The sequence below is a fragment of the Quercus suber genome, unplaced genomic scaffold, assembly GCF_002906115.3.
Source record: "Quercus suber isolate HL8 unplaced genomic scaffold, Cork oak 2.0 scaffold_667, whole genome shotgun sequence".
NCBI classification, from domain to species: domain Eukaryota; kingdom Viridiplantae; phylum Streptophyta; class Magnoliopsida; order Fagales; family Fagaceae; genus Quercus; species Quercus suber.
Genome location: NW_027070108.1, coordinates 175,161 through 200,011, shown reverse-complemented (window position 1 = coordinate 200,011; position 24,851 = coordinate 175,161). Strand labels below are relative to the sequence as shown.

The 24,851-nt window shown below is 32.9% G+C and overlaps 1 protein-coding gene across 2 annotated transcripts; it reads left to right on the top strand.

Annotated features, from left to right (window-relative positions):
- The first annotated feature begins 837 nt into the window (after window positions 1–837).
- On the top strand, window positions 838–23,555 carry LOC112038370 (uncharacterized). Of its 2 annotated transcripts, XM_065765960.1 has the most exons (3): window positions 838–1,204; window positions 1,368–1,484; window positions 23,106–23,555. In XM_065765960.1, the coding sequence occupies exons 1-3, from the start codon at window positions 960–962 to the stop codon at window positions 23,284–23,286; spliced, it is 543 nt and encodes a 180-aa protein (XP_065622032.1). In that variant the 5' UTR covers window positions 838–959; the 3' UTR covers window positions 23,287–23,555. The 2 variants fall into 2 exon arrangements, 1 of the variants encoding a protein (XP_065622032.1); XR_010625962.1 differs by lacking the exons at window positions 838–1,204; window positions 1,368–1,484 and adding an exon at window positions 8,441–15,775.
- The last annotated feature ends 1,296 nt before the right edge of the window (window positions 23,556–24,851 follow it).

Sequence of the window (24,851 nt, the reverse complement as noted above, 5' to 3'; positions counted from 1 at the left end):
GACTCCAATAGTTGTTTTTTAAGAGATTAAACATTATTTGAAACTAGTTTCATCATACACGCTTTGTGCTTTGTGCATGTGACGAGACTTTTTTTTTTGTCCTAAGTGTCATTTAAAAGTGAGATAGAGATAGTGTTCTAATTTTTAGGATCTTTCCCTACCCGGTTGTTGATAAAAGTTTAAAATTTTGAATTGGAAATCAAAAATAATAATTTAGATTGGAGAAGATAAAGGGAAAAACCTAAAACTTTGTAATTTTTAAAAAATAGTAAATTACTCTTTTAACTGTTTGTGTTTTTTAAATTTAAAATTATTTAACTAGAAGATATGAAGCATTTTAGAGAGTTAAAGAATTTGTATGAGAATATTTTAGTGTGCAAAATGATGAAACCCAAATAAAGAATTTTGTTATTAATAGTATATATAAATGATGATGAAGATTTCAATTATTGTAATTAGTTTTATGATTGGATCCCAACCAATCAAAACTAGAAATATTTAAGGTTAGTTTCAAATAACGTCTCTAAAAAGATAAGTATAATCTAGCTTATTTTGCTGAAAACTGAAAACATTATATCAAAATAATTTTTAAATAAGTAAATAGTACCGTAAAATTCGTTTTTAATATTTCTTTTATATTATTATTTAAAGGATTTTTTCTGTTTGAATTCTTTATTTTTTTAGTTCAAAAATACTTATACATCCTTATATTTAAATATTTAAATAGAGACAAAACCGAAGAATAATGCAAGAAAAATGCAACTCTGAAAGCTAAAACGCGCGCATCAAATAAAAAAATAAAAAATAAAAAACGCTTTTATTTCGTTTTACAAGGTAGCGTGGATCCTAGCGTTAATAAAACGCAAACACTAAACGTGAGGAGAAAACACAAATCCAAACGCTCACTTTGTTATCAAAAGATAAGATTTTCAATTAGATAGAGAGAGATTTAGAGAGATATGAGAACAAGAAGTGGGCTTTGTTACCCTAGAGTTTCTGAAGACAAGAACATGAGAGTTGTGAAGCGTAGGAGAGATTTCGCCGCCGAACAAGTTAGTTACCGGAAAAGAAGCCGGAATTCTTCTGATATCGCTGGAAAGCGTGACTTGTTCGATTCCTTGCCGGACGATCTCGTCATTTCCATTCTCTGCAAACTTAGCTCCTCCGCCACTTGCCCCTTCGATTTCGCCAAGGTTCTCCTCACGTACGTCCTTCTCTTCTTCCTTATGAAAAATAAATTCCGACATGTGAAAAACATTAAAGACTTTTTTTTTTTTTTAAACGTAGTAAAATACCTGATATTGATGGGTTGCTTTTGAATTTTGAATCTGATGTAACTGATTGATGTAAGCAACGAACTTTTACAGGTGCAGGAGGTTAAACGGTTTAGGACTCAATTTCTTAGTACAGATTCGTCAAAGATTCTTCGAAGATTGGCGGAGCCAATTGCGGCCCGATTCTCGTCAAAGAATCGTCAACAAAATGTAATTTTCCTCTCTCTCTCTCTCTCTCTCTTTCTTAAATTTATGGTTTTGCTTTTGCTTTTTGTTTTTGTTTTACATATTTATGTTTACGGGTTGTGTTTGGGTCCGAATCTGATAAAATTGAATTTATTCACTAGCTTAATTGATCAAGTTATTGACTTTTTTGGTGGAAATTAGAGAACTTTACAGCAAAATCTTCACTTTTTGATGCCACAAACATTTAAGAATACAGAGTTTAACTGAAAAAAAATTCTAGTCTGTATACTCAAGAGTAATGCTTTGATCAAAGGTTTTTGTGAGTCCTGTGTGTAGTAGGGACTAGGGAGTGCTATGAACATCACATCACCCTATTGTGTCAGCTTAGTTATCCTCATGAATTGGGAGCGTGCTAGAACACCAGAGCTTTAATTATAACTAGTCCTTTAATTAGTTATGTGACGATAGTGCAGGAGCTCTAATTATAGCTACTTCTTTTCGTATATAACACAGATGTTACTGATGCATCCCCATGTACTCATTTATATATAGTCCAGATTGGCATAGTACATTCTTAATGTCAAACTCAGCATGCGTACATAAAACTTCATCAAAATCATAGGGGTTGTTACCACATGTACTCCTTCCTTTAACATGAAACTAGGCCCATCACACCCCATTAATCATGTGAAAGAGTAAATTTCCGTTTCAGATAGCTTATTTTTAAAAGTGCGGCCTGTTTTAATAAGTAAAGTTTTAATTAGCTATACTGAGGTCAAAAAAAGTAATGCTCTTAAAAATTGTTCCTAAACAAGCAAGGGGAAATAAACTCATTAAAATAACCAGTAATAAACCTGGTACAGCTTTACGGGTTGTGTTTGGGTATGATGGTTAAAAATGAACTTATAATAGCTTTCATTTTCTTTTTCTTTTTTTGATTCCCCTTACATCCTATTCATTAGCTTAACTGGTTAAGTTATTCATTTTTTTGGAGGGGATTAGAACCTAACTGCTTAATCTACAATTTTGATGCCATGCATTCAACAACGTAGAGTTTAACTCAAAAACTAGTTTTGATCTGAAGGGTCATGTTGTAAGACCCCATTAAGATTGTGAGGGCTCTATGCAGTAAGAGTGCAATGAATATAACATTTACATTGAGTACGTAAGTATGGCAGGAGCTCTGATTATAACTAGTTCATTTGGGATATCACATGGATGTGAGTAATGAATCTGCATTTGGTAGCAATAGTAGCTCCATGTACTATTCAATTGTATTTATATATCGCCCAGATAGACCTAATTTATTCTCGGCGTAAGACTCAACACATGTCCACACAACATGCAAAAAATCCTAGGGGTTACCACAAATACTCCTTCCTTTTGAGCGTGCCAATATGGCGGGAGCTCTAATTATAACTAGTCCTTTTGGTTTATCATGCAGATGTGACTAACGAATCCCCATGTGCTGACAATAGTATCTTCATATTTCATTCTTGATGTTAGACTCAACACGCGTCCATACCCCCCAAAAAAAAAAATCCTAGGGTTACGACAAATACTCCTTCCTTTCACATAAAACTAGGTTCAGCATGTGAAAGAGTAAGTTTCCATTTCGAAGAGCTTATTTTTAGTAGTGCACCAGTTTTAATATGAAAGGTTTTTTTAATTAGCTATAATTAGAAAAAAAGTAACGCTCTAAAATAATTATACCTAAACAAGCTGGGGAAATAAACTAGCCAAAATAAGCAGTAAGAAACACACAATTATTACCCTGTTTGGTTAGCCTTAAAAAGGGAAATAAGTTAGCTTATTTCATAAGTACAGCTTTTGGAAGCCTAACATTTTCTGTGTACAACTATACTTTCATATAAGAAACATTTTAAACAAAATAAGCTAATGAAAAAAAAGAAAAAAAGAAAGAAAAACTATTTCTAACCACAAAGCTCGAGTCTTCATATGCTTAATTCTCATTGTCTTTTGTTTGACTAACTCTACATTCAACATTTTGAATATTGAATGTAACTGAAATGTTTGGTTTTTAAATATTGCTGTTAGGCCTCTATCTGTGCTCTGGCTTGCTGATGGGACTTGTGCTTTCATTCCATAGATGAGCTTGATAAAATTGTGTACTTGTAGTAGCTTTTTATACCATAACCAGTATTTTATTGCAGTTCGTTAATTTAAAAAAAAAAAAATTGATTGGATATGATTGTGCTTATTCTTAAATATGTGATAAGATGATGTGGCATGTTAGGATTGGAGAGGTAAAATATAAGTTCTACACATCTTTGCAGAATATAATCTCTTTTTATATACCCTTTTACTTTATATTCATTTAAATTGTTCTTTACATTTAAGTCATTTAAATTCTTGCTTTTTATATTTATGTCATTTACTTTTATGTTCTTTAAATTTAAGTAATTTAAATTCTTGCTCTTCACATTATGTCATTTACTTTTATACTCTTTACATTATGTCATTTATTTTTCAAGCTTTTTACATTTATGTCAATTAATTTATGCACTTTAAATTTATTTCATTTAAATTATTGCTTTTTTTTTTTTTCCCTTTTTTATAGTTTTTTTTTCTTTGTGAGAATCCAAACCCAGAGGCCTATTTTATTGAATGAAATTGAAAAAAAATTACACAGCATCACGTGAAACAAACGGACCTATATCTTTAGGAACGGATTCCTTTTTATAGTTGTGTTTTGCTTTATACTTGACATGAGCATATGCTATGTGTGAATGTATTCACCTTCTTTTGCACATAGACATATTAAATCTAATGGATTTAAAGGAAAAAATCAACCTCACACCTTGATAAATCTTCATATCCTACACTAATATGGTGAGTGGAGATTAGTCCTTGCACACCGCCATTTTGGTTCGACTATGATTTTAAAGATTTAGCTAAGGTAGGTCTTTTTAGACTAATCTCTAACACCAAAATCAATATAGTGAGTGGAGGTCTATCCTTATGCCCCACCATATTTGATTTTCCATGGATGTAAAGGTTTATTCAAGGGTTTAGCTTACCTCCAATACTTTTTTAACTGGAATCTCATTTTGTTTTAATAAAAACTGCCATATAAAAACTGCCACATCATACTTATCAAAAAAAAAAAACTGCCACATCATCCACTAATTAAATAAAAAGGAGAGATTAAAACTCACTACCACTTGCCATTGTATATTTAAAATAAAAGGACTTATCTAGTTAAAAAAGTACTGGAGGTAAGCCAAATTCTATTCAATGAAGATTTCATTTACTTTGTCTTTAAATTCATATATTGCTTTTAAATTCCACATATATATATATATATGTATGTATGTATTTACATTCCTTTGTTGCTTTAAGTCTTTACATTAAGCCCTATTTATTTCCCTTCTTTCCTTCTCACCCTAAATCACTAGACAATGAGAAGTTTGATTCAAGCAAACCTCTTAAAAAATGTGTTGTTAGAATGTTAGAAAATACTCCAATAACCATCCCTTTTCAATAAGCCTTTAAAAGATACAAACATTTTAAGTTCACCCTTGAATAAAAAGCCTTCCATTGGAGCATTTTTAAAGCTTCAATAAGTGCCATTTTCAAATTAAATCTTAAGAAGTCAAAATAAAACTCTCTTCTCTAAAAAATAAACAGAAACCATGGATTTTTACTTCCAAAAGGACCAAAACCATCTTTTCTTTTCTTTTTCTTTTCCTTTTCTTTTTTTTTCTTTTTTCTAAAACATGGAAACAATTTTCTTAAAACAAATCCCTTTTCTTGAATAGTTTTGATTTTAATCTTGGATATGGTTTCTAAAGTGCATAAAAATATATCTTTTTTAAAATATAAAATTGCTCTTTCTTTATGTTTTCCCCTCTAAAGCCTTCTTTTCATAAAATTTCAAAAGAGAATCCCTTTTTCAAAGTCCCTTTTCCCAAAATTCCCTTTGTTTTAAAATGAGAATTTTTCCAAAAAGTCATGATGTTTCCAAAGGACAATACTCATCTTTTCAAATGTAAGTAAATGGTGTTTTCTATCTTTTTTTTTTTTTCAATCAATTTCTTTTTGCACAATTTTTAAAGAGGTTGATATGTATCCATGATTCTTTTTAATTAAATTGATGGTATGTAATCAAGCTAACATATCCCTCTCCTTCCTACACTAACCATTTTGGTTTATTGTGTTTGTGCATAGGAGTGAAACTTGGAGAATAAACTTGGCTTATTACTCTAAATGCATAATGTGATATGTTTCCTCTCCCTTCCTTTCTTTTATGTTGTACAGTATCATACATTCACATGCTTGATACATAATAAATATAATACTCACATGCTAGTTATATATATTTACCTTTTTGCATTTTAATTTTCACATATTTTTTATATATACTCACATGTTTGCTTGTAAATTAATCTTTGCAATAATATTCGCATGTTATTTAGATATGTAAATAAGATATTATGTATATGTATTGTTTTGTAAAAAACTTTTTCAAAAACAAATGCCAAGTATTCTATTTATCTTTCTAAAATACGAATGTTGTGATTAAATTAAAATAAGGTGCTCTTCTTTTGATAAGCAATGTAGGGTATTTAACACCTTTCCCACCTATAACCGAATTTTCAAGTCCAAGAATCTTTGGTTTGAGACTTTGGTTACCTTAATTAATTTAAGAACCCTTGAATTAGTTTTAGTTAATAAGGTAATTAAAACAAATTAGACAAATAGGTGACGAATCACACTTAGAACAAAACCAATAATTGGTGACAACTCCATAAAATAAAAATAAGAAAAAAGATTCACACACACACACACCTTACCTTTGTAACACGTGCACATTTAACACATTGTCAAACGTTCAATGTGTGAATATTAGGAATTAATGCCCCAGACTTGCTATAAAACATTGTCACCAAACTATTGCATTTATGGGCTGGATTTTACCTACCTCATCAACCTCATTAACTCTTCCAAGCTTGAATCCAATCTTCTGATATAAGAAGCATCATATTTCATAGGTGCTCTAAGGTGTGTCACGGTGCAAATAACCCCCTCCTTTACCAATCCCTTTGTTATGCTCATTATTTGGTGATCATAATAACAATAATAAATAAATATTTTTTAATATTCTCCTTTGTGATTGTGTCTTGTGTATTTCTCCACAATGCAGTGATGCAACATTTGCTTCCATTTTTCAATTGGGGTGCCTAGTGTGTGGTGGGCTTAACTCTCTTTTATACACACACACACACACACACTTTCGAACGTAGGTTTATAGGCTCAAGTTCATTTAAATTTTCCATTCCAAAATCGACTCCAATAGTTGTTTTTAAAGAGATTAAACGTTATTTGAAACTAGCCTCATCACACGCGCTTTGTGCATGCGACGTGACTCTTTTTTATTTTGGCCTAAGTGTCATTTAAAAGTGAGATAGAAATAATGTCCTAATTTTTAGAATCTTTCTCTACCAGGTTGTTGATAAAAGTTTAAAATTTTGAATTGAAAATCAAAAATGATAATTTAGATTGGAGAAGATAAAGGAAAAAGCCTAAAACTTTGGAATTTAAAAAAAAATAGCAAATTACTCTTTTAACCGTTTGTTTTTTTTAAATTTAAAATTATTTAACTAAAAGATAGGAGGCATTTTAGAGGGTTAAAGAATTTGTGTAAGAATATTTTAGTGTGCAAAATGATGAAACTCAAATAAAGAATCATGTTATTAATTGTATATATAAATGATGATGATATTTCAATTACTGTAATTAGTTGTTTATGATTGGATCCTAACCAATCAAACTAGAAATATTGTAGTGTTTTTTTTAGCATTGTGTTAAGAGGGGGAGGGAGTTATAAAAAAAAAAGTAAAGGTGTTTCACAAATTGTTTTTTTTTTTTTAATTGCTTTTAGGGCCCTCCCCCTAGGGCTTTTTTTAACTAAACTATTTAAAACCATACGCCTAGGGTTTTAAATAGTTTAGAATTTGACTTATACAAGGGTTTATTAAGATATATCTAGCTTTTCATAAAAATTGTCTAGAAATGCCCATGACTTTTACCTCAAATAAATCACCTTTACAATCACTCTTTATAGTCATATATGAGATTTTTACCTCAAATGATGAGTGAAATTGTATATCTCATCATACAACCAACTTTTTAACCAAATATGTCTAAATGAGAAAGAGAGTTTTGAATCCCTATTTTTCTAGAAAAAATCGACTGAGAGACAATGTACTATTATCATTTTGCATGGAGGTTTATTTGTTTTGTTAGTAAAATTTCTTGATATTATACTATACAAGTTATGAGATGAAATACTACCCTTTTTCTTTTATTTTTTTAAATGTCTTTTTTTATTATAAAAGAAATAAAATTTCAAAATATAACTAGTAATGAAGAAGGTTATCATTACCTCATTTTGTGTGTGCCCAAACAGGCCCGTAACTGCAATCATAATAATTACTCAATAGTGGTAGATTTTGTTATAAAACACTTGCCACAACAAGTTCATTTTAGAAAAAAGAATCCAACTTTCCCAAAACAACCCAAACATGATATGACATGACATACATCTCTATATATTCCTCTCTCTCTCTCTCAATTCAATCGATCAATTCTATCTCTCAAAATCCTTTCTGCCTGAAACTCTTCAACCTTTTATTTATGAATTAATAATCCTCCCATAAATTAGACTTTGCCTCCTCAGCATCACTCTATTTTAATCTCAAAATTGGAGTTCATATATATATATATATATATATAAAGTTATGTCCTTCTCTTTCATTTCTGCCTAGGTCTTATTACCGATTTTCATTATTTTTATACAAATTTGGTGGTTGGAATTTCGGTTACAAAATTTAGATCAACATGGATAGCAATAATTGGAGGCCAAATCCATCTCAATGTCCTTTTGTAGGCAGTGGTGGAGTGGCGGCGTTGGAGTTCCTGGAGGCGGCGGTGGAGAAGCTGACATGATAATTTTTTTTTTTTTTTTTATAGGTAAGAAGCAAGTATATTCAATAAACTGCTAAATGCAAATAAGCACTAGCAAAACAAAACGTACAAGAAAAGAAAGAAAAGAACAAACATAGGAGAATAAAAACATTAAGAACAAAGAAGAAGAGAACTAAGGAAGAGTGGGAGAGAATCACTAGATGTGAGTTCCCAAGCCCTAGCCCAATCAAAAAGGGAACCAGAAAAGAGAGCGAGCATTTGGTCATCGGATCTATCCAAATCCTCAAAGTTCGTCGATTGCGTTCCCTTCAAACACACCACATCAGACACAATGGAATTAAATTCCAAATGTGAGATGAATGTTTTCCCAACCAATTCCACCAGCTGAAAAGGTGATTTGACACCATGCCAGAGGAGACCCATGAAATCCCGAAAGTTCTGTAGACAAAGCACCACAACTGATAAGCCTTTCCATAATGTAACAACAAGTGATCCATTATCTCCCTGCAGCACCGATACATAATACACCAATCAACGAAGTCATAGCCCTTAAGCCTCAAATTATCTCCTGTGAGAATCTTATCCCATGCCGCCGTCCAAACAAAAAAAGAGACATATCGGGGTGCCTTAACCTTCCAAATACATTTCCATGGAAAGACAATGGAAGAAGAACCATGAAGCTTGTGATAAAAGGAGCGGATAGTAAAATCCCCACTCTTTGTCAATTTCCATCTCATATGATCACCCTCAGTTACAAGGGGTTGATTGGGTGCCAAGAATCGAAAGAAATCAATCACCACATCTGCCTCCCAATCGTTAGGATCTCAAATGAAGCGAACATCCCAAGTTCTCCTATTCTCCTCTCCTTGGCACAACAAAGATGATTCTACGGAGACTTCTTTGTTTGCAGCAAAAGTGTACAAGATTGGAAAAGCCAACTGGAGAGGAAGGTCTCCACACCACCTATCTGTCCAGAAGTTCACTCTATTTCCCACCCCAACCTTAAAGTGGACATTTTTGCGAAACATTTCCCAACCCTTCCGAATACTTCTCCATAGGCCACACCCATGAGCACCCCTTCCCAACTTAGAGATCCATCCCCCCCAATCTTCCCCAAATTTCGAAGCTACCACCCTCCTCCACAGCCTATTTTTCTCGGTCCCAAAATGCCAAAGCCACTTTCCAAGTAAGGCTTTATTGAACGTGGTTAATTTCCTAATACCGAAACCGCCATTAGCCATAGGCATGCACTCCTTGTCCCAACCCAACAAATGTGTCTTAGAGTCTCCCCACAAGAAGTCCCTTTGCAACTTCTCAATTTTGTTCGCCACATATGTAGGAATAGTGAAAAGGGATAAGAAATATGTAGGGAGGCAAGATAGCGTGCTTAAGCACTGTCAGTCTACCGTCTTTTGACAAATACAACTTCTTCCAACCTGCTAACTTTCTTTCAATTTTTTCTAATACAAGGTTCCAAATAGAGGGGGCTTTATGGGACGCCCCCAACTACATACCAAGATAAGTCACATGCCAAAATCGGAGTTCAAACGAATGAAATATCAAGAAAACATAACAATCCTAATTCAAAATATAAAAGAGCTATTTTTGGGCCTTTTTGCGAAATAGACAGTAAGAATTTAGCCACAACCGAATGTGAACGGCTTAGACTACATTGAATTTTGATCAATATCCCCTTTGGATTAAGAGGAATTAATTTTTGAAGAAAAGTGCCATTTAGATTTCTACACTGTGTCACCTCACTTCCAAGTGCAATATCTCGACAACCGTAGCTCAAAATTACATGATAAACTTATGAAAACTAGACATTCAGAACTTCCCATAAATATCATGTTTAAAGAATTTCAAGCTCTTGAAGACTCTAGAAAATAGCTCAAAAATAGGGTCAAAAAAGAAGGAAAATCAGAAAATTGAAAATAGAAGAGTGGATAAGCATTTAGAAAAAGATGAGGTGGCAACAAGATCCCTCATAGGGAGCCTCCTGCCCTGGGGGGGGGGGGGCACCCCTCATGGGGATCCCACTACCCTCATTTTTTTTGTATAGATACCCCCTATTCCCTTGGAAAAATCATGAAGAAAAAAGCACAAAAATTCCCCTCCTTATCCAACCTGTCTAGGATTCTCTCCAGATTTATTTACTCTCTATTCTATTTCTATACTAGTCTTGAAACATAGAAACTCCAGCCCACTTTTTTCTCATTTTTCACCCTCCAAAACCCATAGGTGAGTCTCCAAAGTTCTTCTTAAAGCTAAGGTAGTGTAGCTACTACTCTAGCTCCATCTCCATTTAATTTTTATGTTGTAAATACTCTCTAAATCTATAAATTTTTTCATTTTTCTTATGAGTCTGAATTTGGTAAGAATGGGGTGTAAAAACCATGTTTTACACTATCTAATAAGTGATTGCCACATCAGCATTTTACTTAAATTCAATACATCCTAGTACACCTAGTAGCATCACAATAAACTCCCAATTTGGTTAGATTTATATATGAGTATTATAATTGATTGGATATGATTGTGCTTATTCTTAAATATGTGATAAGATGATGTGGCATGTTAGGATTGGAGAGGTAAAATATAAGTTCTACACATCTTTGCAGAATATAATCTCTTTTTATATACCCTTTTACTTTATATTCATTTAAATTGTTCTTTACATTTAAGTCATTTAAATTCTTGCTTTTTATATTTATGTCATTTACTTTTATGTTCTTTAAATTTAAGTAATTTAAATTCTTGCTCTTCACATTATGTCATTTACTTTTATACTCTTTACATTATGTCATTTATTTTTCAAGCTTTTTACATTTATGTCAATTAATTTATGCACTTTAAATTTATTTCATTTAAATTATTGCTTTTTTTTTTTTCCCTTTTTTATAGTTTTTTTTTCTTTGTGAGAATCCAAACCCAGAGGCCTATTTTATTGAATGAAATTGAAAAAAAATTACACAGCATCACGTGAAACAAACGGACCTATATCTTTAGGAACGGATTCCTTTTTTATAGTTGTGTTTTGCTTTATACTTGACATGAGCATATGCTATGTGTGAATGTATTCACCTTCTTTTGCACATAGACATATTAAATCTAATGGATTTAAAGGAAAAAATCAACCTCACACCTTGATAAATCTTCATATCCTACACTAATATGGTGAGTGGAGATTAGTCCTTGCACACCGCCATTTTGGTTCGACTATGATTTTAAAGATTTAGCTAAGGTAGGTCTTTTTAGACTAATCTCTAACACCAAAATCAATATAGTGAGTGGAGGTCTATCCTTATGCCCCACCATATTTGATTTTCCATGGATGTAAAGGTTTATTCAAGGGGTTTAGCTTACCTCCAATACTTTTTTAACTGGAATCTCATTTTGTTTTAATAAAAACTGCCATATAAAAACTGCCACATCATACTTATCAAAAAAAAAAAACTGCCACATCATCCACTAATTAAATAAAAAGGAGAGATTAAAACTCACTACCACTTGCCATTGTATATTTAAAATAAAAGGACTTATCTAGTTAAAAAAGTACTGGAGGTAAGCCAAATTCTATTCAATGAAGATTTCATTTACTTTGTCTTTAAATTCATATATTGCTTTTAAATTCCACATATATATATATATATGTATGTATGTATTTACATTCCTTTGTTGCTTTAAGTCTTTACATTAAGCCCTATTTATTTCCCTTCTTTCCTTCTCACCCTAAATCACTAGACAATGAGAAGTTTGATTCAAGCAAACCTCTTAAAAAATGTGTTGTTAGAATGTTAGAAAATACTCCAATAACCATCCCTTTTCAATAAGCCTTTAAAAGATACAAACATTTTAAGTTCACCCTTGAATAAAAAGCCTTCCATTGGAGCATTTTTAAAGCTTCAATAAGTGCCATTTTCAAATTAAATCTTAAGAAGTCAAAATAAAACTCTCTTCTCTAAAAAATAAACAGAAACCATGGATTTTTACTTCCAAAAGGACCAAAACCATCTTTTCTTTTCTTTTTCTTTTCCTTTTCTTTTTTTTTTCTTTTTTCTAAAACATGGAAACAATTTTCTTAAAACAAATCCCTTTTCTTGAATAGTTTTGATTTTAATCTTGGATATGGTTTCTAAAGTGCATAAAAATATATCTTTTTTAAAATATAAAATTGCTCTTTCTTTATGTTTTCCCCTCTAAAGCCTTCTTTTCATAAAATTTCAAAAGAGAATCCCTTTTTCAAAGTCCCTTTTCCCAAAATTCCCTTTGTTTTAAAATGAGAATTTTTCCAAAAAGTCATGATGTTTTCCAAAGGACAATACTCATCTTTTCAAATGTAAGTAAATGGTGTTTTCTATCTTTTTTTTTTTTTCAATCAATTTCTTTTTTGCACAATTTTTAAAGAGGTTGATATGTATCCATGATTCTTTTTAATTAAATTGATGGTATGTAATCAAGCTAACATATCCCTCTCCTTCCTACACTAACCATTTTGGTTTATTGTGTTTGTGCATAGGAGTGAAACTTGGAGAATAAACTTGGCTTATTACTCTAAATGCATAATGTGATATGTTTCCTCTCCCTTCCTTTCTTTTATGTTGTACAGTATCATACATTCACATGCTTGATACATAATAAATATAATACTCACATGCTAGTTATATATATTTACCTTTTTGCATTTTAATTTTCACATATTTTTTATATATACTCACATGTTTGCTTGTAAATTAATCTTTGCAATAATATTCGCATGTTATTTAGATATGTAAATAAGATATTATGTATATGTATTGTTTTGTAAAAAACTTTTTCAAAAACAAATGCCAAGTATTCTATTTATCTTTCTAAAATACGAATGTTGTGATTAAATTAAAATAAGGTGCTCTTCTTTTGATAAGCAATGTAGGGTATTTAACACCTTTCCCACCTATAACCGAATTTTCAAGTCCAAGAATCTTTGGTTTGAGACTTTGGTTACCTTAATTAATTTAAGAACCCTTGAATTAGTTTTAGTTAATAAGGTAATTAAAACAAATTAGACAAATAGGTGACGAATCACACTTAGAACAAAACCAATAATTGGTGACAACTCCATAAAATAAAAATAAGAAAAAAGATTCACACACACACACACCTTACCTTTGTAACACGTGCACATTTAACACATTGTCAAACGTTCAATGTGTGAATATTAGGAATTAATGCCCCAGACTTGCTATAAAACATTGTCACCAAACTATTGCATTTATGGGCTGGATTTTACCTACCTCATCAACCTCATTAACTCTTCCAAGCTTGAATCCAATCTTCTGATATAAGAAGCATCATATTTCATAGGTGCTCTAAGGTGTGTCACGGTGCAAATAACCCCCTCCTTTACCAATCCCTTTGTTATGCTCATTATTTGGTGATCATAATAACAATAATAAATAAATATTTTTTAATATTCTCCTTTGTGATTGTGTCTTGTGTATTTCTCCACAATGCAGTGATGCAACATTTGCTTCCATTTTTCAATTGGAGTGCCTAGTGTGTGGTGGGCTTAACTCTCTTTTATACACACACACACACACACACTTTCGAACGTAGGTTTATAGGCTCAAGTTCATTTAAATTTTCCATTCCAAAATCGACTCCAATAGTTGTTTTTAAAGAGATTAAACGTTATTTGAAACTAGCCTCATCACACGCGCTTTGTGCATGCGACGTGACTCTTTTTTATTTTGGCCTAAGTGTCATTTAAAAGTGAGATAGAAATAATGTCCTAATTTTTAGAATCTTTCTCTACCAGGTTGTTGATAAAAGTTTAAAATTTTGAATTGAAAATCAAAAATGATAATTTAGATTGGAGAAGATAAAGGAAAAAGCCTAAAACTTTGGAATTTAAAAAAAAATAGCAAATTACTCTTTTAACCGTTTGTTTTTTTTAAATTTAAAATTATTTAACTAAAAGATAGGAGGCATTTTAGAGGGTTAAAGAATTTGTGTAAGAATATTTTAGTGTGCAAAATGATGAAACTCAAATAAAGAATCATGTTATTAATTGTATATATAAATGATGATGATATTTCAATTACTGTAATTAGTTGTTTATGATTGGATCCTAACCAATCAAACTAGAAATATTGTAGTGTTTTTTTTAGCATTGTGTTAAGAGGGGGGAGGGAGTTATAAAAAAAAAAGTAAAGGTGTTTCACAAATTGTTTTTTTTTTTTTTAATTGCTTTTAGGGCCCTCCCCCTAGGGCTTTTTTTAACTAAACTATTTAAAACCATACGCCTAGGGTTTTAAATAGTTTAGAATTTGACTTATACAAGGGTTTATTAAGATATATCTAGCTTTTCATAAAAATTGTCTAGAAATGCCCATGACTTTTACCTCAAATAAATCACCTTTACAATCACTCTTTATAGTCATATATGAGATTTTTACCTCAAATGATGAGTGAAATTGTATATCTCATCATACAACCAACTTTTTAACCAAATATGTCTAAATGAGAAAGAGAGTTTTGAATCCCTATTTTTCTAGAAAAAATCGACTGAGAGACAATGTACTATTATCATTTTGCATGGAGGTTTATTTGTTTTGTTAGTAAAATTTCTTGATATTATACTATACAAGTTATGAGATGAAATACTACCCTTTTTCTTTTATTTTTTTAAATGTCTTTTTTTATTATAAAAGAAATAAAATTTCAAAATATAACTAGTAATGAAGAAGGTTATCATTACCTCATTTTGTGTGTGCCCAAACAGGCCCGTAACTGCAATCATAATAATTACTCAATAGTGGTAGATTTTGTTATAAAACACTTGCCACAACAAGTTCATTTTAGAAAAAAGAATCCAACTTTCCCAAAAACAACCCCAAACATGATATGACATGACATACATCTCTATATATTCCTCTCTCTCTCTCTCAATTCAATCGATCAATTCTATCTCTCAAAATCCTTTCTGCCTGAAACTCTTCAACCTTTTATTTATGAATTAATAATCCTCCCATAAATTAGACTTTGCCTCCTCATCATCACTCTATTTTAATCTCAAAATTGGAGTTCATATATATATATATATATATAAAGTTATGTCCTTCTCTTTCATTTCTGCCTAGGTCTTATTACCGATTTTCATTATTTTTATACAAATTTGGTGGTTGGAATTTCGGTTACAAAATTTAGATCAACATGGATAGCAATAATTGGAGGCCAAATCCATCTCAATGTCCTTTTGTAGGCAGTGGTGGAGGTGGCGGCGTTGGAGTTCCTGGAGGCGGCGGTGGAGAAGCTGACATGGATTCTGTTGATTGGCGGAGCCAATTACAGCCCGATTCTCGTCAAAGAATCATAAACAAAATGTAATTTTCCTCTCTCTCTCTCTCTCTCTCTCTCTCTTTTCCTTAAATTTATGGTTTTGCTTTTGCTTTTGCTTTTTGTTTTTGTTTTACAAATTTATGTTTACAGGTTGTGTTTGGGTCCGAATCTGATCAAATTGAATTTATTCATTAGCTTAATTGATCAAGTTATTGAATTTTTTGGTGGAAATTAGAGAACTTTACAGCAAAATCTTCACTTTTTGATGCCACAAACATTTAAGAATACAGAGTTTAACTGGGGAAAAAAAAAAAATACTAGTCTGTATACTTAATGCTTTGATCAAAGGTTTTTGTGAGTGTAGTAGGGACTAGGGAGTGCTATGAACATCACATCACCCTGTTGTGTCAGCTTAGTTATCCTCATGAATTGGAAGCGCACGAGAACGCCGGAGCTTTAATTATAACTAGTCCTTTTGATATATCACACGTAACGATAACACAGGAGCTCTAATTATTGCTAGTTCTTTTCAGATATAACACAGATGTTACTGATGCATCCCCCTGTACTCATTTATATATAGTCCAGATTGGCATAGTACATTCTCAATGTCTAACTCAGCATGTGTACATACAACTTCATCAAAATCATAGGGGTTGTTACCACATATACTCCTTCCTTTAACATGAAACTAGGCCCATCACAACCCATTAATCATGTGAAAGAGTAAATTTCTATTTCAGATAGCTTATTTTTAAAAGTGCAGCCTGTTTTAATAAGTAAGGTTTTAATCAGCTATACTAAGGTCAAAAAAAGTAATGCTCTTAAAAATTGTTCCTAAAAAAGCAAGGGGAAATAAACTCATTAAAATAAGTGGTAACAAACCTGGTACAGCTTTACAGGTTGTGTTTGGGTCTGATGGTTAAAAATGAACTTATAATAGCTTTCATTTTCTTTTTCTTTTTTTGATTCCCCTTACATCCTATTCATTAGCTTAACTGGTCAGGTTATTCATTTTTTTGGAGGGGATTAGAACCTAACTGCTTAATCTTCACTTTTGATGCCATGCATTCAACAACATAGAGTTTAACTCAAAAACTAGTTTTGATCTGAAGGGTCATGTTGTAAGACCCCATTAAGATTGTGAGGGTGCTATGCAGTAAGAGTGCAATGAATATAACATTTATGTTAAGTACGTAAGTATGGCAGGAGCTCTGATTATAGCTAGTTTGTTTGGGTATCACATAGATGTGAGTAATGAATCTGCATGTGGTGGCAATAGTAGCTCCATGTACTACTCATTTGTATTTATATATAGCCCAGATAGACCTAATTTATTCTTGACATAATGCTCAACACATGTCCATACAACGTGCAAAAAATCTTAGGGATTACCACAAATACTCCTTCCTTTTGAGCGTGCCAGTATGGTAGGAACTCTAATTATAACTAGTCCTTTTGGTTTATCACACAGATGTGACTAATGAATCTCAATGTGCCGACAATAGTATCTTCATATTTCATTCTTGATGTTAGACTCAACATGCGTCCATACCAAAAAAAAATCCTAGGGTTTTGACAAATACTTCTTCCTTTCACATAAAACTAGGTTCAGCATGTGAAAGATTAAATTTCCATTTCGGATAGCTTATTTTTAATAGTGCACCCATTTTAATATGAAAGGTTTTTTTAATTAGCTTTACTTAGAAAAAAAAGTAAAGACAAGCTGGGAAATAAACTAGCCAAAATAAGCAGTAAGAAACACACAATTATTACCCTGTTTGGTTAGCCTTAAAAATGGAAATAAGTTAGCTTATTTCATAAGTACATCTTTTGGAAGCCTCACATTTTCTATGTACAACTATTCTTTCATATAATAAACATTTTAAACAAAATAAGCTAATGAAAAAAAAATAAAAACTATTTCTAAACACGAAGCTTGAGTCTGCATACACTTAGATTCTCATTGTCTTTTGTTTGACTAACTCTACATTCAACATTTTGAATATTGTGTGTAACTGCAATGTTTGGTTTTTAAATATTGCTGTTAGGCCTGCATTTGTGCTTTGGCTTGCTGATGGGACTTTTGCTTTCATTCCATATATGAGCTTGATAAAAGTGTGTACTTGTAGTAGCTTTTTATACCATAACCAGTACTTTATTGCAATTAGTTAATTTAAAAAAAAAAAATGAACGGCATAACTGGAAGGATGAAAACAAATATTCAAAATAATGTCAGAAAGGCATGTGATAAGTGTAGATGATCCTCATATGAAGAAAAATAAATATCCTGGGAAATTTGGCAATGCATCTACGAGGGAGGCCTTTTCACATGGTCTAACTCCACCTCAGCCTCTAGAATAGATTAGTTTCTCCTCTCCGGTTTTGGTAGATTACTTCTCTCATTTCTCCCGAAAAAGGCTTCCTAGAGTGTTATCCGATCACTTCCCAATTCTTTTGGAGAGTGGGAGTCATCAAAGAGGGCGAATTCCTTTTTGTTTTGAGAATATGTAGTTGAAGGCGGAGGGGTTTTAAGATAAGGTGAAGTCTTGGTGGGAGAATTACCATTTTCAAGGGACTCCTAGTTACATTCTTGCCAAGAAGTTGACTGCTCTAAAATCGGACCTAAAGAAGTGGAATGAAACAGATTTTGGCAATATCACAGTCAAGAAACAGCAATTATGGAGCAAGTAGAATGCTCTAGATGTAAAAGAGGATAATCAACTTCTAACAGAGGAGGAAAAATTGGAAAAAGCAACCTTTCGCGTCGATCTTGAGAAGGCAGCCTTGTTAGAGGAGATTAGCTGGAGGCAAAAGTCCAAAGTGTTGTTTTTAAAGGAGGGTGATTCCAATATGAGGTTTTTTCATAGGATGACTAATTCTAATAGAAGAAATAATTGTATTGAAAACCTTATGATTGATGGGGTTTTGTCTTCCAACCAGGATAGGATTGCTGACCATATTGTACAATTCTATATGAACCTATACTCTAAGCAGCAAGAGCAGCATCCTTTCTAGGATGTATTGGATTTTCCAAGGATTTCAGGGGATAATGTGGATTGGTTAAAGAGACCTTTTGAGGAAACTGAGATTTTTGAAGTCATCAAGGAATTTAATGGAGACAAATCTCCTGGGCTTGACGGTTTTTTGATGGCTTTATTTCAAGCCTGCTAGGGGATTCTCAAATTAGACATCATGGCTGTGTTCCACCATTTCCATGTTACAGGTCAGTTTGAAAAAAGCTTGAATGCAACCTTCATTGTTCTCATTCCAAAAAAAGCTGCAGTAGTGGATGTGAAGGACTTTCGGCCTATCAGCCTTGTTGGGGGGGTTTATAAAATTCTTGCTTAAGTTTTGGCTACTCATCTTTGCATGGTTTTAGGAGAGATCATCTCAGCTCCCCAGAATTCCTTTGTCCTAAATAGGCAGATTCTTGATTCCATTCTTATTGCTAATGGATGTCTTGATAGTAGATTGAAGTCTAGTCAACCAAGGTTGTTATGTAAATTGGACATTGAGAAAGCCTTTGATCATGTGAACTGGGGATTTCTTTCTCGCTTGAGCATTGTGGATTTTCTGATAAGTGGAGGTGATGGATTTCTTTTTGTTTATCAGCGGTTCGTTTTTCTATCCTTATAAATGGTACTTCCCATGGGTTTTTTGGAAGTTCAAGGGGGTTGCGGCAAGGTGATCCTTTGTCCCCCTTGTTATTTGTGTTGGTTGTGGAAGCTGCCGGTAGAATGTTGGATAAGGCTGTCCATGAAGTTCGTTTGTCAAGTTTTAGTGTAGGTGTTTCTACTGGAAGATCTTTGATGGTTTCCCATGTCCTTTTTGTTGATGATACTCTAATTTTTTGTGATTCTAATATTGATCAATTGTTGATTCTCTGTATGGTGCTCATTGGGAGAGACCCTTGCTTGCAGCCTTAAGACAGCCACCAAAAGATCCATGTTATGAATAGCCCCCACAGCCACTAGTTCAGACTTACCCAAATTTACCTTCAGACCAGACACAGCCCTTTGGGGGCAAAATTTAAGGATAAGTCAATTTGGAATCCAATTCTAGGGAAGATGGAAAGAAAATTAGCAGGTTGGAAAAAATTATATTTATCCAAGGGAGGTAGAGTTACTTTAATTAAAAGTACTCTCTCAAATCTTCCTACTTATTTTCTTTCTTTATTCCCTATTCCTGCTTCTATGGCAAATCGAATTGCAAGACTTTAGCGGGACTTTTTGTGGGGTGGCCTAGGAGATGAGCCCAAATTTCATCTGGTTGATTGGTCTACGGTGTGTTCTCCACTTTCTTCGGGTGGATTAGGGATTAGGAACCTGAGAACTTTCAATGTAGCTTTATTAGGGAAGTGGTTATAGAGATTTGGGCAAGAAAGGGATACTCTATAGCGTCAAGTGATAGAGTTGAAGTATGGTTGTGATTGGGGTGGTTGGTGTTATAGCTCTTTCTCTGGTCCTTATGGAGTCAGTTTGTGGAAAAATATTAGAAGGGGGTGGCACTTTTTATCTCAGTTTATTCTGTATGATATTGGAGATGGATTAAAAGTGCAGTTTTGGCTAGATCGTTGGTGTGGAACTTTTTCTCTTGCAGACCGCTATCCTGAATTAAATAGGATTTGTCGTAGCAAAGAGGCAAGTGTGGTGGATCTAATGAGGTTCACCAATGGAGGCCTCCATTGGGAGTTTCAGTTTTGTAGGAAGGTGCATAATCGTGAATTGGAAGCTTTCAGGAGCTTCATCAATACCATTTATTGCACTCCTGTAAGGGGGATTGGGGAGGATAAGAGATGTTGGTTGCCTTGTAAGACTAAGGGGTTCACGGTTAGTGCTTACTACCATCTTCTAGTTGGCCATAGGGAGCAGTTTTTCCCTTGGAAAAACATTTGGAAGCAAAAGATTCCCTCTAGAGTGGCTTTCTTTATATGGACCCCAGCCTTGAGGAAATGTCTGACAATTGACAACTTAAGGAAAAGAAAAGTTTGCATTTTGGATTGGTGTTATATGTGCAAGTGTAATAGTGAAACTGTTGACCATCTATTCCTTCATTGCCAGGTTGCTTTGGAGTTATGGGATATGGTTTTTAGTTTATTTGGAGTTTGTTGAGTTATGCCAATGTTTGTTGTTGGGCTTTATGCTTGTTGGCAATGTCGTTTTGGTCACCATCGTAATGGAGATATATGAATGGTTGTTCCTCATTGTTTGATGTAGTACATTTAGAAAGAGAGAAATAGTAGGTGTTTTGAAGATAAGGAGTGTTCCATGCCTGATCTCAAGCTTCTTCTTTTCAGAACCTTACTTGATTGGTTCTCTGTGTGGACAAACCATCATTTTTCTTCTATTTTGGATTTATTTGATTTTTGTAATGTTTGTTTTTGATTTGTTCACCCCTGTGTACTTGGTGTGTCTCTCTTTTTGATATCAATGAATCTTTATTACTTATCAAAAAAAAAAAAGAATCAGATATGACATTGAAAGGAAGTATTGTATCATGGGAGTTGACTACAAGGGCTAATAATGCTATATTATGAGTTGGAAACAAAAAGACTTGAGTGCATCACCCAAATATAGAGCTAGGGTACAATCTTCATTTTCAATGCCACACACATTCAAGAACACAGTTTAACTGAAAAGCTAGCCTGCAGTTTGCACCGAAAAGTAATGCTTTGAGACCCCCATCAAGATTGTGAGGGCGCTATGTAGTAGAACTGCAATGAATATCACATTGAAAGTGCGCAAGTATGTGGGAGCTCTAATTGTAATTTGTCCTTTTGGGATATTGCGTAGATGTAAAGCATCCCAATGTGGTGACATTAGTAGCCTACTTTAACATAAGAATAGGTCCAGCACAACCAGTAATCATGTGAAAGACTAAATTTCCATTTTAGATTGCTTACTTTTAAAATTGCTATCCGTTTTAAGTATTAAGGATTTAATTAGCTATACTAAGAAAAAAAAAGTAATGCTCTATAAAATTTTATCTAACAAGTTGGGGGAAATAACTCACCAAAATAAGCAGTAACATACACACTTGTTACCCTGTTTGGTTAGGTTCAAAAATGGAAAGAAGCCAACTTATTTCATAGGTACAGATTTTGAAAGCCTTTCATTTTTCCGAGTACTCCTGTACTTTTAAATAATAAACATTTTAAACAAAATAAAGTAGTGAAAAAAACAAAGCTATTCTAAACACTAAGCTTGAGTCTTTATATGCTTGGTTTCTCATTTTCTTTCGTTTGACATTTTGAATATTGTGTATGACTGAATTAATGCTTTGTTTGTTTCACTGTAAAATGTTTCAAACGTAAAATTTTTTACAACAAAGTATTTTCTTTGGAAAACATTTTACAGAAAAACATTTTTCAAGTGTTTGGTAATTGGTATGACAAAATTTTCCAAGCACAAGCCTTCAAAATTGGTGCCTCCTAGCAATTGTTGGTGGCTCTGGTTTATCAAGCTTATATATGGAATGCGTTTTTCGCTTTAACATTTCTGTTAGGCCTGTATTTGTGATCTGGCTGGTAGGACTTGTGTCTCTCTACTCATCTAGGATGCATGGACACGAGTGTGGGTACAATATGATGATATGAGCAATTTTTGAAAAATTATAACATGAGACAGCAGATAGGGCACTGTTATGACACGGTTATGGTACCTCAAATAAAGTGTCCGTGCTTAGCTACTCATTCTATATATGAGCTTGATAAAGAATGTGTTCATAGTAGCTTTTCATACCATAACCAATATTTTACTGCAGTTAATTATTAGAAAAAACTGAGGAAGGGCATAACTGGAAAAAGAAGATAACAAATATTCAAAGTAATGTCAGAAAGGCTTGTGGTAAGTGTTGATGATCCTCATATGAATAAAAATAAAATTTCTCGAAAATATGACAAATGCATCTACAAGTATAAGAATTGGATATGACATTGAAAGCAAATGTCGTATCATGGGAGTTGACTACAAGAACTAGTAGTGCTATATTAGGAGTTGGAAACAAAACACCTGAATGCATCACCCAAATAAAGTGCTAGGAATACAACTCGTTGAGGAACACTTGGGGGTCTAATATATGGAAAGCAAGGTACCAAGTTGGTTGACTAGGAAAACATTTTCTGTTGACAGAGTTACCATAGTGAACCTTGAACAATCAAGTTTTTGTTCATATTTTTAAAATTTCATGAAATTTTATTTACTTATCAAAAAAAAAAAAATCTTGAAATTTTATGTGGTTTCTTTTCACATTTTGTTGCTTTAAGTTCCGCACTATCAGCATAGTTTACCAACTTGGGACTTATTTTCTTTAATAGCTTAATCGCACCTGTATGGTCAGTAACATAATAAGAGTATCTCCTTTTGTGTATAGAATGGAAACTTTGAAGAGGCATCTCCCTGTTTCTGGCCAAGAGGGATTACATGAACTCAGGAAAATTGCTATAAGGTTTGAGGAAAAGATTTATACTGCTGCCACAAGCCAGTCAGATTATCTACGAAAAATATCTCTAAAAATGCTTACAATGGAAACTAAGTCTCTTGAGTTCATGTAAACTAAGTACACCAAGACTCAAGCTTAGTGTACTTAGACTACGAAAATTATCTACAAAGATTTATACTGTTGCCACAAGCCAGTCAGATTATCTACGAAAAATATCTACTTATGTAAAGCTATTGTATCTAAATTTGTTTTGAGTTTCGTAGTCTATAAATAACTACTTTGTATCATTGTAAAGGCAAACCATAGCCTCCTTCAGAAATTCTTATGATTTATATAAAGAGTCTGTCGAATCTAATAATATCGACCAGCTTGTTGTATCTAGTTATTTGTTCTATTCCATGCTTTCAAGTAATTTTCTATATTTTTTTAGCGTTATATTTTCTTAACTAGTTCCCATAATCTTCTGACACCCTCTATTATGTCCTAACACTCTCTACCTCCTAACTCACTATATATATATATATATATATATGAAAGGTAAAGCATTAGGCCATCATATGCCGCCATACACGTGTGAATGTGGGAAAAGGTCCACATGCATGCCTTTTTCCTTGTTACACCTCTCTCCCCATTATTCCCTTTGTTATATTTTCTTTTTCCCTCAAGAAATTTAGTCAAAGAACCTTAGTAAACTAGCTTGCCAAAAACAAAAACAAGCTTTAGTGAATGTTAATTGCAATGCAACATCACTCAACAATAAAATGACCCAGCTTGATGAAGACAACAACATTAATGTTGCAACTTGGTCGAAACAATATTCATGAGTAGTTACACTTTAGCTCCAATAGTGAAGAGAAGGGTAGTTAGGTAATGATGGTTGAAGACTCATTTTCTCTCCCTATTTTCTCTTCGATTTGGAGAGATTGTAATTTGGTGGGCCCGGATGGAAATACTCGAAACCACCAATTTTCTCTTTAATTTCCACTTCCAACCAAACAAGAGAAAATGTGTTTCTCTCCACTTTTGTCTCCCTCTTGTTTTCACCTCAACCAAACAAATTGTAAGTGCCATTCCATCCCAGTTTAAATATTCACCCCTCCCTCATCCATTTCATCATCAACTACTAATACCTCTCATCATTTCCAACTTGGGCTAGACAACAAAAATGTTTTTTTCCCCCTAAAAATTGCAGCACACATTAAAGCCTTCATTCGCCTCTTAACTTCCCCTTAAGTAAGCCTATTACCCATTTTACTGCTTTATTAGTCTAGGATTTCATTTAATCAAATAAACGTCATGTTTTGCTTTGTGATTATCATGTTTTATATATGGTTTTCTACATGATTACAGGGATTAGTATATTATTTCCATATAAAAACTAGTGTACTAATCACATGATTTTCTTTTATTTTTATGCTTCCATATATGATATGTGCTAACATATGCAAATACGTGTACTATCATGGATTCCTCTTTGGGTATTTTCTATATCTACATTTTCTAAAGCCTATTTATGTGATTTTGAATATGTATATGATGATTTAAGCATGAGATTAATCTTGGCTCTCTAGATTAGGCATGTATTATATTGATTCATTTGAAATATATATTGGCATGTTTATGTATTTAGTGGGTATGCGATATTTGGTGCTTGGATGATTATCTATATTCTTTTAT